At 39.0% G+C, this 15,512-nt stretch overlaps 1 protein-coding gene across 12 annotated transcripts in view; it reads right to left on the reverse strand.

The window, feature by feature from the left end:
- Positions 1-12,369, reverse strand: part of HECTD1 (HECT domain E3 ubiquitin protein ligase 1) — a 65,658-nt gene extending 53,289 nt beyond the window's left edge. For all 12 annotated transcript variants that reach the window (XM_061997581.1, XM_061997578.1, XM_061997577.1 and 9 more), the window contains exons 1-2: positions 12,213-12,369; positions 9,816-10,096 (exon numbers count right to left, since the gene is read on the reverse strand). In XM_061997581.1, coding sequence (XP_061853565.1) covers positions 9,816-9,955 — 140 coding nt within the window. In that variant the 5' untranslated portion in view covers positions 9,956-10,096; positions 12,213-12,369. The remainder of the gene's footprint in view (positions 1-9,815; positions 10,097-12,212) is intronic.
- Between the last annotated feature and the right edge of the window lie 3,143 nt (positions 12,370-15,512).

Here is a 15,512-nt window from a genome sequence, read left to right on the forward strand (position 1 = left end):
GTGTGGTGAGCAAATGCTTTGTGCAGCACTTGGGGTTTTTCCTTCGGTTTTATTTATCTGTCTCTTTTTTTTTTTTTTGCTATATTCCTTTTTATTTCAAAATTCTATATTTTCACTATTATTACATTTTACTTAGTAAACTGTTCTTATCTCAACTCACAAGTTCCACTTTTTCTTTTCCTTGATTCTCCTCCCCACCCTACTGCAGGGAGGAACGCAGGAAAGAGTGAGTGGCTGCACCATGATTAGTAGCTGGCTAAGGTTAAACCACTGTAACATTACTTGCAAAAGTATTTGGTCCAGGCATTGGAAGATTTGGTAGAATTAATTCAGTAGCAGCTGAGTCAAGGGAGAGCAAATTTACTACACAACTAGATAAGCCATATGGACTGGTAAGAGTTTTAAACAGAGGGATTAACATGCCTACAAAACATGCTCAACGGAAAGCAAAAAAACCTCAAACTTCAATATTCTGTAGTAAAAATCACTGTATTTACTTCATAGTGAAAACTACAAACGAGTGTTTCATTAGACAAAGAATGGTTAGTTACATTTGATGTCTTAAAAGATGTATATAGATTACATTCATAAGCACACACATCATACTGAAAAATTCAGGTTCTTTTTGCCTGCTGAAGTCCACTTGTGCTTTTGTAGTCCCTAAAGCTCCTGCTAGCAAGTGAACAGAAAGTACCAGTTCTGCCACTCATACACAGTCTAGATCTACAGTTGAGCCTATAAGAACAGAGAAGGGCAACCAACACACTCTCAGTGCTCCAGCCATAGTCTTCTCAAACATGATGGCTTGAATTTTGTATTTTGTCATTTTGAAGAATTTCAGTCATCATGCTGTAGGTAACTTTTCTAGCAACAACTGTGTTATAAACAGAAGTATTCAGGTCAGCTTTATAAAGATCACCTTCTAATCCTCGAACCCACACTAAGCTATTACATGGGTCTCTTGTCATTGAAACTATGAGCATATGCTCTATATGTCTCAGGGATAAGAACAGGCATGTGTGAGTAGTGACAGAAAAAGGCCCGGAAGAGGCATATGGGAACACCAGTATGTCACATGACAGGATGCAACACTCACAGCCACATAGCAAGTGTTCATGGTACATCCCTTCTTCTGTCACTCAGTCTCACTGTGGATTTCTCTGTGTTGGCGCTTGACCCCTAAGAAAAGGGGAATGTTTTACCCTCACTCAGTGGGGATAGTCTTTCAAAGCAGTTCTTGAGTGTTCATTCAATCCAGTTCTGAGTTAAAGGCCCCTTGTTACTAAAGTATAAGCAAAGGCAGCACAGGGAAGAAATCCACTGCTCATCTGGAAACAGTTCCAGCAATCAGGTCCTGAAAAGAGCACTTTCTGAGGACCAGTCTCTCTTTTTATTGAAGCACTGATTAAGCAAATACAATCAACACCAGTAGGAACAAAAGAGTCAGACAAGTCATATAGGTATGTGTCACTATTACACTTTAATTCCAAAGTAAATCCCTGCTAGCTTTCTTAGGCAAGCCAAAACAGATCAAAGGGACCTAAAAGCACCTCAAATATTTGCTGTAAAAAACTAGGTCCCATCACTAATATAGACCCTAATGCTGCTCCAATTAAGACTATGATCAAAACTGAAAGTAGTGAAGCAAAGCATTTCAGGAGTGTCTGTACCACATTGTCTGCACGCTGGACTCACACACAGAAAACCATCTACATGGCAAAAACAAGGCTGCCAAAACTTCCTGGAACAACAGGGAGGATGAGGGCAGAACTACGACACTGAAGGAACTGAGGTGACAGGACAGCAACTGAACATCAGCTTTAGTACACTTCCAAATAGTGACGGTTGGTGCTTTTCATTTCCAAGAGGACAGAACACAAATAAACCTTTTGTCACTGCAGGCCGCAGCTCCTACTGAGCGAAAAAATGCAAGTTCCCAAACTTAAAACATCCCAATATCAAAACCATGGTGCTTTTACCTAGACCATATATTGACTAAAAGAAGTAATGCATCTTAGAAAAACAAAATTCTGACAGAAAGAAAAGTTGCTTTATTCTCAAAGTTGGGGAGGGGCAGGAGGAAATCACTCTGTTCAGTGACCAATTTACAGTGCGACAAACAAAAAGATGGTAGTGAGTTTGTTTTAATACAGATAATAAATAGATTTTTAACGATTTGCTAATAGTTTTTATTCTTCAAATGAGAAAATAATGGCTAACACAAGCTAATAGGTAGCTCCAAAGTTTAGATTTCTATTTAAATACAACTCTTGATGAATATGAAAATTAAAGGAAAATCTTTTTCTATTTTCATTTCTAAGCAGCTATATTACCATCACATTGGGCACTTCCTAAAGTGCTTTAGAAGAGTGATTAAGGACTGACTTAGTGAATTAATGAGGTTACTCTGTGTTACTTCTTCGTAGTTCAGTGAGTTAATGAGATTACTCTGTGACCAACACTGCATCTCCTGCTAATTAAGTCTCTCAGTTCTGGATGTCCACCCAACCTCATTCCTGTCTGTACTCCTTGGACAAGCGCTTCTGCTACTTATTATCTTGTGAGTCTTCCAACCACCATGTTTCAGAGATCTTGCTGGAAGATGGCTTTGTAAAGAACTTAGTTTTAAAATTTTGTAATAAATACTAATCAGTATCAATATTTACTTTTTATATTCTAATCCATTAAGATTAGAGTACTGACATCAAGAAAATAACTAAGCCAGATAAAAAGCACTGATTTTGTATAATTTCTACTAAAAACATATTCATGCTTCCAGTGTTAAAATGAGTTTAAGAGATTGTAGAAACCATGCTACACTCTTTAATATACACTCTTTCTCTGTAGAAAATATAATTGACCTAAAAACATTTTCTACATATCACAGATGTATTGATAAGACATCAAGAAAGGCCAGGGAAATCTATCACTATAATTACATTACTACAATCTGTATAGCATTACTATCAGCATAACTCTATATGCTGACACACTTCTGAATCTTTCCTTCCCCTCCCCCCCATCTCCTCTTTAGGAACAGAATTATCAACAGTAGGGATGCAAAATTCTTAAAATAGCTACAGCAATAAGCTCCTGCCAGTGCTAAGCCCTTAAACTCAAATGAAGTGACTCAGCTGATTTTACAGCTTGACAGTGAAAAAAGATACCAAGAAAATAAAAATAGGCAATGCAAACTCATTACTGTAATTACCTTTCATATTTTAAATGCACTTAAAAGCCTTATTTAAGACAGCAACAATAATGGCAGTTTAAAGACTACTTCAAACAAAATCTAGAAGAAAAAAAACAAGACAACCCCACTTCATTCCCAAAATGGTGCACACAACTACTGCTGGCATTCGGGTGTGTTTCTCCATTCCAGAGTAGCCCGAGGAGGCAGGGGACAGAGCTCCTGCCATCTGACACAGCCTTCAGCTCATGCGCCTCCCCTGAGACACACGACTTGTCGCAGACAACCAAAACCAAGCTCTGCTGCCTGCCAGCACTTGTGCAGGATCCTTAATGCATACCATCTGCTGACACCACTTAGAAATGGGAAAATCTGGAATTGTATGTGCCTATCCTATTTAATAATTACTTAATATATAGTAATTTTAAATAACTAAAAATTACAACACTGAATTTAAGCCTCATTAGCAACTGTTTTTGGAGGAAAAATGTATACTAGTTAAATATTTACAATGTGTCACACAACTTGAAATTTCGTTTCAAAGAACATGCATCTTGCACAAGCAACTTGTTCTTAAAGCAATAGTAATTCCAACTTATTTTTTATTAAAGATTGTTTTTCTTTTCTGTAGTTCTTTGCATAGGAGATTTCAGACTCGTTTTTTCTTTTCCTGAAATACCTTCCTCCCCCAGATATTAATCAAAAACATCAGCAGAGTAATCAAGATTATCCACAAAAGAACTGCTCCAACACCTGTGCTGCCTGTATAGCTATTTAGACCCATTTCGAAAGCGTATTGTACACTGCTCTCTCACAATGCTGTTACAGAACAAATAAATGCCAGAAAACATCCACTTATGTATACGACTTGAGAAATATATTTCAAAATGCAAGAGGAAGACTAATCTAAAAATTAGTTTAGGAACTTTTACACAACTAAAAAAACATTACACTTTTACAACTCCGAATCTCTACTCTTAATTACAATCACAGTTTGGGCCAATAAAGCCAGAGAATTAACAATGCCATTCCGAACACACTCCAGTATAAATTGCATTCTTAGAAATTAAAATAACCTAGAATTCAAGTTAGACATTTAGAAACACTTTCAAACTTCTTTTTAGCTAAATAAAGGACAGAAAGCTGAATCCTCTTCTGAGATTTCACTATTAGGAGGAAACACATCATCTAAGTATTCAACTACATGTTCAGTAAATATCAGATGTGTAAAAGGAAACAAAAGAAAAAACGCACATGAAGAAACAGCTTCTGCAGGATAGGTAATATCTAAATACAGTATCATTATCTTTGCTCTTGCATTTACAAAGGATGTAAAAATGCCTTCTCCATGTTCCAGTATCTTATAAAAAATACGCCATGCCTCAGGGTAGTAAATCCACATGTTTGTGTTCTTCTCTTCAGCATTTTCTACATTTTTTGCGGAAACTTCGTCCACAATAGCTGAAGGAATTAAAAAATTTGAAACTACAGATATTTCTGACTATGACTTCTACTAGTACCAACCTCAATCGTGCCAACAGATAACAGTTCAAGTACACATGACAGTTGTTAACATTTCAAAACAAAATAAGCAATTATAAAGTTGTCCTTTTTGTCTCAAGTATGCCTAAATATGCAGATCTCCCTACTACCTTCTGATGTGCACAAAAAGAGAACCAACTTCAACAAGAAAACTTCCATTTCCCAATTACCAATTCACTAAACATCTACACTGTCTATGCCTCTTACATGTCCTCTTCATAAGAGGCCAATATTTACAATAATGAGACTAGCACAGTCATTCAAGAAAGGAAGCTTGCTATTTAAGATTCCTGTAACACCTATTTTATTGGTCTTATCCAGTGTATTAAGAAACAGAATCTTTCAAAAAAGTCATTGAGTTGCTGCCTTAAAATTCCACATCCATCTTTCACATACCACTTACAGGAATCATTTCAATTTTATCACACACAAAACCATGAACAAAAAAAAAAAAAAAAAACATACCAGATGAGTGACAAAGACAGTGTGATGAGTTATACAGAATTGTCTGGACTATTCAGAGGCATAGGCTCATTTGAACAAAATGTATTTCAACCTACACAAAAGCCAAGTTACAGATCTTTGTGTAATACAGTAAGCCAAACCCCAAGAAGCGTGCAATCATACTCTGGAAAGCAACTCTGAAGAGAAATAACTAAAACCACATGTCCTGTACAGTGTTTTGGAAACATTTAATTAAATTTGGGATGCAGAAGTAGTAAGTTCAATGTGCTACTATAAAGAGCATGGAAGAAGACAACATTGGAAAATATTTCTGAAAAACTTGAAAATAGAAGAATTGGAGAGAGGAAAAAAATCAAGATTAAAAAATCAAAAGGGAAAAACCAAGAGCTGATGAGATCCTTGTGTGCAAGTACATTCACAATAGGACAGGTTCTGGCTTTTAATCTAATAGGAAAAGGCAGACTGACTGCCCACCACAGAATGCAGCAGCCTGGCTAACTCCTATGGAAAAGTATCAACAAATTTCAGCAACAAAGACAACTAGGCAAAAGGTTAAATAATAAAACAGGTGGTAAAATCAGCTTAGGATGTACTATTGGAAGAATTATACTTGTATCAAAAGAGATACTTAATTCAGTAATAACCCAGTAAAACATTGAGGCCTATGACAGAAGACAGGATGTGAATTTAAATGACCTAATCTTCCCTTCCAGCCTTTGCAACCCTAGGATTCTCAAAATGCCCAGACAAGGCTAACTAATTTCCATAATACCCATGACAATGAGACCGTAACTCCCATTTCAAAAAGAACAGCCAGAAAGACCTTAGCCTGTTAAAACTTACTGTTGCAAAAAACCAACTACCCAACAACAAAAAAACAGCCTTAAAATCAGAAATAGTTCTAAACATCATGCTCTAAGAAGATAGCTCCCTGAAAACTACAGCACACACCCCTGTTTCCAACTCAGAAAAGCACTCTAGAGGATGCTGCAGATCCCACTGTATTGGAGCCCACTGGATGAGCAACTCCAGTGCTGCCATACCCTCTGCCTTCAGCACAAGGCAAAACAAGTTTGGAGGAACCACTGGAGTCTTCCCATTTTACCTACTGAGATGTCTGCATTAGTCCAGACCAATACTTCAGTAAGAACTTATGCTCTACATCATTTAAAGTAATGAGAACTGTAGTCTATTGTTGACAGCAATACTTATTCCAATTAACTCATGGCTGCATTCCAACACAAAACTGTTAATAAAGGCTTGACTTTTTTTTTTCACTTAAAGCTGTAGGGGACATACCATGAAACCACCTTGATAAAGACAGAGCTGCCCTCTCAGCCTGTTAGTTTTACCGTGATTGTTAGATGTTAAAGGGCAATTTACCACCGTCTGAATTGCAATTCAGCTTTTAAAGCCAGCCCCGAATTAAAAACAGGCCTGAAAACCACCACTTCAGATTCCTATCCCTGGAGTTAAACAATCTTGATAAACCCAGAAGCCTGTAGTTACACAGATACTTTGAAATACATTTTTATAGATACATGGAAACACCTATGTGGAAAGGGGCTATATTACTAAAGTGTGATTGTAACTAAAAGCCTCTATATTGTCTTTGAAATTACCTGTAACAACTTAAAACACTGAAAATACCATTTCAGTTAAGTATGCTTTTTGTGTAAACATAAAATCCCTGTTAAAGATCACTTAATAGCACAGAGTTTAACTACAGTTTGGGACTAACATTTATAATCACAATGAGTTTAGCTATTTTAATCCCATTCAACTACTTAACAGAAGCATTTCTATTCACTCATTAAGTTTCTGTCGCTGGAGCTGCTGCTGACTTTCGCTGCTGGTAGAATGTTAGCTGTTCTTCATGCTAAATAACTAACAGTGTCTGTGACTCATTATCACCAGCAGATGAGCATGCTGCTGATTTCTGTAAAGCTAACATATGAATAACACTAAAAATAATTTAATCGGATGTAATATGCAAATCTGAGAAGTAAAGAAATGTCAATTAATTGGCATTACAACCTGTTATTAGCTGCATACCCCACAATCTGTTAGAACTTTGCTGGAACACTACGAAATACACCACCATGCATTTGTGCCTGCTTCCACTTTTCTGATTTGATCTGAAGCACTAGTTTACTAGTCTTGGAGAGAAATCAGATATTAGCTTTAAAATGTGTAATTTCCTTGAGAATACATTTGCAAAGAAACCCTATTACTTCAATACAATAATGATGTACAAGATTTTGAATCCAACATTTCAACAACTTTTTTGACATTTAAGATCCAAGTATGTGATCTTTCTTTGCTAAGGGAGACAGTGTATTGCCCTTAAATCCTTAAGAAATCACTCTGAAAACACTGCTTTGCTTTTAGGCAAAATACATAGCATTCGTGTCAATATTTTTCATGTATCTTTTGTTTCACAGCTTTGCCAGTCCTCACCATATGCAGCCTTTAATCACTAGATGCATTTCACTAAAATGATGAGCTTTTTCTTAGTTCATGTCATAAAGCAAGTAATTTCTTATGTAAAAGTGGACTATAAAGTCACCGTGACTGACCTCTGAAAAACATCACACCTCATTCTTCAAAAAATTGACTAGTTTAGGATTACACCTTTCATCTTTCAGTTGTTGAAATTCACAGATGAAAAATTCTCTTGACGTCTTCAACAACATAATTAATAGGAATAAACAGTTCTAAGGTACTGAAACAACTGCTCAGCATACAGAAGTTTGAAAATGCTCTTCTTGCTTAACAGAAGAAAAAAAAATGTTGTAAAGTCTAGAGGCTGGTTTTCTTACCAACATAAAAATACACACATATTATAGATTAGGCCTGCGCTGAAACTATTTGCAAAATTAGTTCCTGAAAAAATGCGTTTGGCAACCTTTCTGCCACATAGTAAATCCCCTATTTAGACAAGCAATAATTCCTTTAAATACATACTTGTAAAGCAACATTAAAACATTACCAAGAATTATTTTAGTTACACTCCCTCAGCACATAACGTTTTTGTCTACTTGAACTGTCATTTGGAAAGATTTTAAAACCACTTTTCAATATATTATCTATTTCTTACAGAGAATTTCCAAGTAAATGGTCACCTTGAAACATAGCATGTGACACCAAAGGCACCTGAGACAATTCACTGAGAAGTTCTCCCCTGAAGAGTGTATACCTTACTCTGCTTTTCCCAAATTTCCAGTTACACCTCTATGATCTGCTGTAATAAGATATCCTTACAAATGCTTATGCACAAACTTCTACTTCTGTTCTAAGTCTATATGGAAAATATTGAATCCAGTAGTTCATTTAGATTTGTCAGGAAAAAAAAAGTAAAAATCATTCTTAAGAACCACATTCTTTTCTACATCAGCAAATTAAAAAGTCTGAAAAACATCGTCCTCTACCAGGGAGGTCCTCCACAGATAGGAAAGTTGAATACATCTCCCTATATTAAGTCTCTTCCAAGCCAAAATTTTACCTGTAAGCTCATAAAGGCCAAGATGAAGAATTTCTAACTCTAAAGAAGCATACAAAACTGTGCTTACTGTTATGCGACTACTACAAGTACAAACGTTAGAGATGTATGAATTTCACACTTCCTGTAATAAAAGCAGTCAATACAGATTATCAGCTTATAAGAGACAAGCCCAAAAACCGTTCTCTTTTTCAAGGCTACAAAGCTAAACATAGTAACAAACAGCTACCTTCTTAAATACTCTAAACCCGCATGCTTAAGAAGCAGGATGTATCAGAAAGACACTAGCCATACTCTAAGACACAAAAGAAAGGGAGAGTAATGAAGAAGATGAAAAAAGAGGAGAGACCCAAGAGTATTAACATCAGAACTCGGGTAACAAACAAATTTTAAAGAACACAAAGCAATAAGGCAAGAGATGTCAGATTTAAAAGTTGTGATTGTTTACACTTTTGCTACCTCCTCTCCGTACTACTTGTGGGCCTTCACAGGAAGTACTGCAACACCATTAGGTAACAGAAGAGGTTACATCAGCACTTTGTGCTGTGAGAAATACAAAAAAAATGAGAAGGGGAACTGGGCTATCCAAAGTGTACAAACACAGCTGAAAACAAGGGTGGCATGAACAGCAATATCCTTCAATGAAGGAGCAAAATATTTACGTGAGCAGTAGTTAACATTCCCAGCATTCATTTAGATTTACAGAGCTCAGAAAAAGGTACTGTATCTCTTGAGAAAAGCATTGTAACAGTATGGATGTTAAATACATCTAGGTGATCGCTATCGTTTTAATGCAGAATAAAAAGCTTTTCTCTACCACTAATAAACCCAAATCAATCCCCGACATTCCCACACAGTTTCATTTAAAGAGCCATATGCGGAGTTGCAACTGGACCACGTGTCAGAATGGGCACTGTGGATCACTCATACGACACTACATTTTTAACCAGACAACAGCACTTGACATTAACAGCAGCTCTTCATTTTAGCAACCTACACTCAAGTTCAGTCTGTAAAAACGTTTCTAAGGCTGAGAGTTTCTAGGAATGGTAAATGTTATATTCAGCTACGAGGCAGGAAAAAAACATTCCATCAATGAAAGCCAGAACTACTTACGTTTCAAAACAGCGATCCACATTGTCTGACATCAGAAGCAGCATGCATAGCTGTTCCAGTGCTATTAGCTGCATATCCCTTTCATCTCCCTGCCCCATCTGCAGCCATTCCAGCAACGTGTCTGGGTCCACATCTGCCATGGTTTTTAATTAAAAAGAAAAAAAAGCCGCCTCCACTTAAATTAAAAAGTACCAAAAATATCCTTTAATTTTTCAAGCCAGGCTAACTTGAGCACAATTAATCTCTCTCTTCAGTCAGCTCCAGGGTTTTGCAGTTTTCACCTGGAAAGAAAGCAAAAAACCCAAAAACATCATCACAACCTTGTCTTTAAACTTTTCGTATTTGTTTCTCTCTAGAACATGTAGCATATTTTCGGGCTGACATTAAAAGAATTTACACCTATTTGATCAGTATTTTTTTTTTGTTCCAAGCTTTATACATAAGTAAAACAGTAATGAGTTTGTTCTGTTTCACTAGAAATAAATTTCTTTTGTTTATTCTCAAAGTTAATATAAATAGTGTCATCTTGCCAATTTCCTTTCCTTTAATATCACTTTATTATAAAGTCTCCAACTTTCTGAAAGATGGATTACCTCCTCACTAAAGCAGTCAATATAGAAAGATGTCAAAGGTCACATTTTAAATACAAATCCAAAGGAGGAAAAAAAAAAAGTAAAGAGACATACAACTAAAGATTTGGAGAATCTTTGCAAAGGTTTTATTAATCCCTCATCTTTTTAAGTACAACATAAGGGAAACATAAGGAATTGCTAGGAAATGAGCTTTTTAAGTCCAAAGATCAAAAAGATAGTTTAAGAATCATTGACCTTTTTCAGAGTTTGGGGTTAGTTTATTTTAGCTCCCCAAAACACACAACTCATAGGGGAATTTTTTTTTAAATGCAGTGACTGATTCCCATACTTCATGTACATATAAGGAAAACAACATTATTTGTTGGTCCTTGTGGTACATGCAAGCTGAAGACCAAAAAAGTCTCTTTAAAATGTTAAGAGATATTTTTGACCTATGTGCTTCCTTTTTACTCATGCACTACCAACAAACACACGAATTCACCTCCCACACCTAAGAACACAGCAAATATGACTATTTTCTTATAAAAACTAACAGGTTACAATCTCTAAATTAAACATACAAGGAGAAAAAATACTGTTCTTAAAATCTAGCTTATATAAAGATGAAATGCTGGACAGTGGTGCCACAAATTGAGGGGAGGAGGGAGAAGCTCACTCTGGACAAAGTCTGCCTACTTGTTTACTTTCTGCTAATGAGTTAATAATTAAAAAATAACTCCAACGAGGGCACATCTACAACAGGGAATCAGAAATTGGTATTATACGGAAAAATGTATGCTGGAAAAATGGAAAAATCAGCAGTGCTGTTTCACAACAGCTTTGAACTCAAAAGATGTGAGAAAATAAAAGTATGACAGAGACGATTTTTTAATCAGTTAAGGCCATAACGACATTACAGATCATTCAATTACTGTTTGGCAGTTATACATCTTTGTTATTGGTGCTGCAATCTTGCTGTAAAAAGTAATTCAAATACCACTAAATTCACTTTTCGTGTTTTAAAACAATGCCTATAATCCTCTGAACTGTTTGCAGGCTGTATTTCGTGTTCCAAGATTAAATAAAACTACTTTTGGCCAGTACAAGTGAGACCATACTGTAAGTATAGGGCTTCTCTTTAACGGGACTAAATCATTTACTTCGGGGGGGGTGGGGGGAGGGGTGATGGCAACAGAAACAAGAAAACTGAGAGTGAAAGGGAGCTAAATTCAACGCAGACACCTGCTATTCCTCAACCCTAGACGGGTTCTAACCCGACGGATGCAGAAAACAGAGCAGGACGAGAGGCCGGGGCTCCCACGAGAGCACACCAGAAAAGGGGCCAGGCCGCAGCTGAACTCATCCCTTACCGCCCGGGCCTGCGCACAGACACACACACACACACACACACACACACACACACACCCGGCAGGCCCCGGGCCAGCGCGCGGGGATTTGGGGCCCCCTCCCCACAGCGGCCTCCCGGGGAAGGGGCGGCCGCGCATTGCCTTCCCCCTCCGCGCCGCCCCCGCGCACAGGCGAGAGCTGGCGGCGTGAGGGACTCTCCGGCAGCGCCGCCCCGCTCTGCCCCTCAATCTCCACGCACAGATTTTTTGCACCCGCCGTCTCTCCCTGTCCAGGGCCCCGGCCCGCAGCCGGGCCTCCGCGGCCGGGCCTGCTGATACCGATCTGCCAGGCCGGGGCAGCGACGCTCGAGTTCCTGGCGAGTCGCAGGCCTCGCAGGGTGACCCGGCCTGGCGGATCAGGAAAGGCACCGTCTCCCCAGCGCCAGCAGAAGCGGTCCCGCACTGCCCCCACTTCTCACCTCAGCCTCCCAGAGCCTCTTCGCTGGAGCCGAGCCCTCCTCAGCGCCGCGGGGATGCAGAACGAACGGTGAGGCGGCGGCCACCCAAACCCCGCAGCAGGCGGCAGCCAACGGCATCCATGGCGCTCCGCCCGGCACGGGATTGGGTGGGAGGAGGGGAAAGGGAGCGGCGCCGCGGCCTCAAGGGGTGGAGCCGGCGCCACCCGAGCGGCCTCTGGGGGCGCTGCGGAGCGGACCCGCCGCCTCCGTCCTTCCCGCCGCTTCGCAGCGGCGGGTGGGCGCGGCCCGGCCCGAGCGGCGGCCGCCTCCTCATCGTCCTTCCGCTGGCGGGGCGGCCGCCTGCCCCTGAGAGGCGGCGCGCGCGCTTCTGCCCCGCTGCTGGGCGGCAGTGCGCGCGCTCGCTCTGGCTGAGGGGAACTCCGGGCCCGGTTGTCGCGCGCGGGCTCGGCGACGGCCTCTCTGGTCTTTATCCTGTAGTGAATCTGCACCTGTACTGCTTAGCTTGACACGTTTGGCGGCGGAGGGGACCCCTGCCACACGTGCTGCAAGATGCTGCGCAGTTACCTTGCACGTGACAAAAACGAAGGAAAGAAACTGCTATAAATTTCAATGAAGGACTGAGAGGATTTAATAGCAAACTACTACAGTCTTTAAAGACTAAAAGGCTCTTCAAAATAATTTCCATCACTGTAGGATGATGTCTTTTGCTGAGAATGTGAGCCTATTAGTGTAAGTACAGTAAACAAGATTATTCTGCAGTTGAATGTCACTCCTACCTAGCTCATAGACATTTCCTGTAATTAGGAGGCCAAAACTACACACTGGACAAAAAGGCAATAGCAGTCATGCTTGGTTAAAACTTGCTGAATGCAGAATTCTTTTTTGGTTGCTGTTGTAGTAACACTTGGACAAAGTGCTATCTTTATTGCTGCACTTCTGTCTCTATTTCTGCTTTCTAAGGCAGCTTAACCTGTCTGTCTTAGGGTATTATGTCTCTTTTAACTGCCACTTGCTCCAGCCCTGCCAAGATTTACACGTGTCTCCTTTGCCTATGCTTGTCCTTCAGAGGTCAGCAAGACTTCTTATATGCTTAAAGTTAAGGACACGACAGTGTAGGGAGACTGAGTCTGCGGTCTTTAAATTTAGAAGCTTGATCTTCTTTCACTTTCACTGGTGCAGAAGCAGCAGCAGAATTAGGCCAAACTTCGGAGAACCGCATCTGCTAAGTGACCTCCCTCCTGTTGTATGATGCTACAACAGTTTCCTTTGCTTTTTATTGTGAAGAGAGTTTCAATTAAAGCAACATTATGAATTTCTTCTGAAGACCAACTACTAAATGTAATTTGTAAAGACCAAAAACTCTGAAATCAAACCAATGTTTCACTCTTCACATAGCTGCAGTTTCTGGTTCAGATATCTTTTGGTTATCCATGGAGAAGATGAGGTTATCAAAATATGTATCAACTTAGGAACAAAACCAAAAGTTTAAATACCGTATATGCAAAGAATACAAATAGTGGATTTAAAATACTATCAAGTAGGAATACAACATTTAAAAATTCTGGAAGAGCTTTCAGTGCTATCCACATTTTTTTCTACATGGATAAACATAAATACTTTCTGTTCCATTAATTGCTCAAATTGATAGAGCCTATAATTTTACAGGATCTATATATATTATATATATATATATATAAAGGAAGTGTCTCAAGTAATACATTACAGCTTTAGTCATGGGGTTTTTTTCACTGTGACACATTGGCAACATTTAAGAGTTTTTTGTGTTTTGTAATATTTAAGGCAGTTTGTTCCTCATTACAAGAATCCTTCTCACCAGAATGAATCTGAAGCAGAAGAAATGATCTGATGACTAGCTAATATCTGGTTTATCGATTATATGCTTCTTACAGTGTGTATTTTCATGGTCCGATTAATGCCTTCTCCACTTCATGCACTGCCTGGGCATTCAGATGATTTTCAGTGGTGTGTCAGAGAGAACTCCACTGAAGTGTAAAACGTATTGCAGAAAGTGATACCCCTGAAGATACTGTTTCAGACTCCCTCCATGTACAGCACTGGTACATACTAGGACTACCTCCTCAGAAGCAACTGCTCTCTGATATTTAATAAGAAGGAAATCACTAGCAAATCAGAGTATAGTTAGTGAATAAGAAAGACATAAGAATTACATCAATCATTTTCATGGAATTACTTGCTTTCATTTGAATTTTCACATGAACTAAGTGTTCTCAAGGCATTCAAATTCCCATTCTGTGGCTATTGTTGGGTTAGTGCTGAGCCTAAGCATATTGAGGAAGGACTTTCTGTGGCTTGGTGCAGCCAGGGAGGGAAGGCAAGGAATGCCTGTCTACTGAAGTGACAAGTAATGGAGTTTGCTGTCACAGTTACTTTGAAGAAAATCACCATGAACATTGTGTGAAACTTGTGAAAATAACTACAGTTCTCTTACTTGCACAATGTACATATTATTCATTCCTTTAGAAAATTACCTGAAGTCTAACACCAGCTGACACACTCGTCATGTATGACCTTGGCTTAATTCCTTAATCACCATATGGCTCTGTTTCCTCCTTTATAAAAAAGCAAGATAGTAATGCTGGAGTCAGAAATGTCTTAGCATTTGTGGAACTGTGAGCTGCTGAGGCACATTACTATATTAAGTCTTAAATAATACTATAAACCAGAATTCCTCTTTATGACTATGCGTGAGCAGACCACACATGTGAGTGACTGAAGATGCCTTTGGAACTTAGGTCACATAGACTGACCTTTGTAGAGCATGATATTGACCAATGCCCAGCATTTTTACCGTGTCTTTACCTGAACATTAAAACTTGGCTTTAAAAGCTAAAAAATCCATACAATTACTGGCATAATATTATGTCAGGGACATGTGAACCACAGTAGCCATAGAGGATGGCAAGGGTCAGGGATTGGAGGGCTGCAACTGCAGAGAGCCTCTGAGACATGCTACAAAGGACACCTCACTTGAGACAGCTACTTGATAAGATGTTGCAGGTGTTCTCAAAAGGATTTGATTCTGTGTGAAAAGAAGTCATGCTGAGTGAGAGTTTTGCAAAATCATCTCAGGACTGAAAAAACCCCAATGAATATTGTTTTCACTTAAAGTTCAATGAAAAATAACATTTAGTATTGTGTTTATATTTTTTTCAGGCTGGTGTTTTCTATATGGTTTTAGCTGATGGCAGAAGGAAAAGTCTGTCATGGGTATTGCTGCCATCACAGTGTGACAGTAAGGACTGTAAGCTTCAGGTAGAA

This window comes from Colius striatus, chromosome 6 (assembly GCF_028858725.1).
Source record: "Colius striatus isolate bColStr4 chromosome 6, bColStr4.1.hap1, whole genome shotgun sequence".
Lineage (NCBI taxonomy): Eukaryota > Metazoa > Chordata > Aves > Coliiformes > Coliidae > Colius > Colius striatus.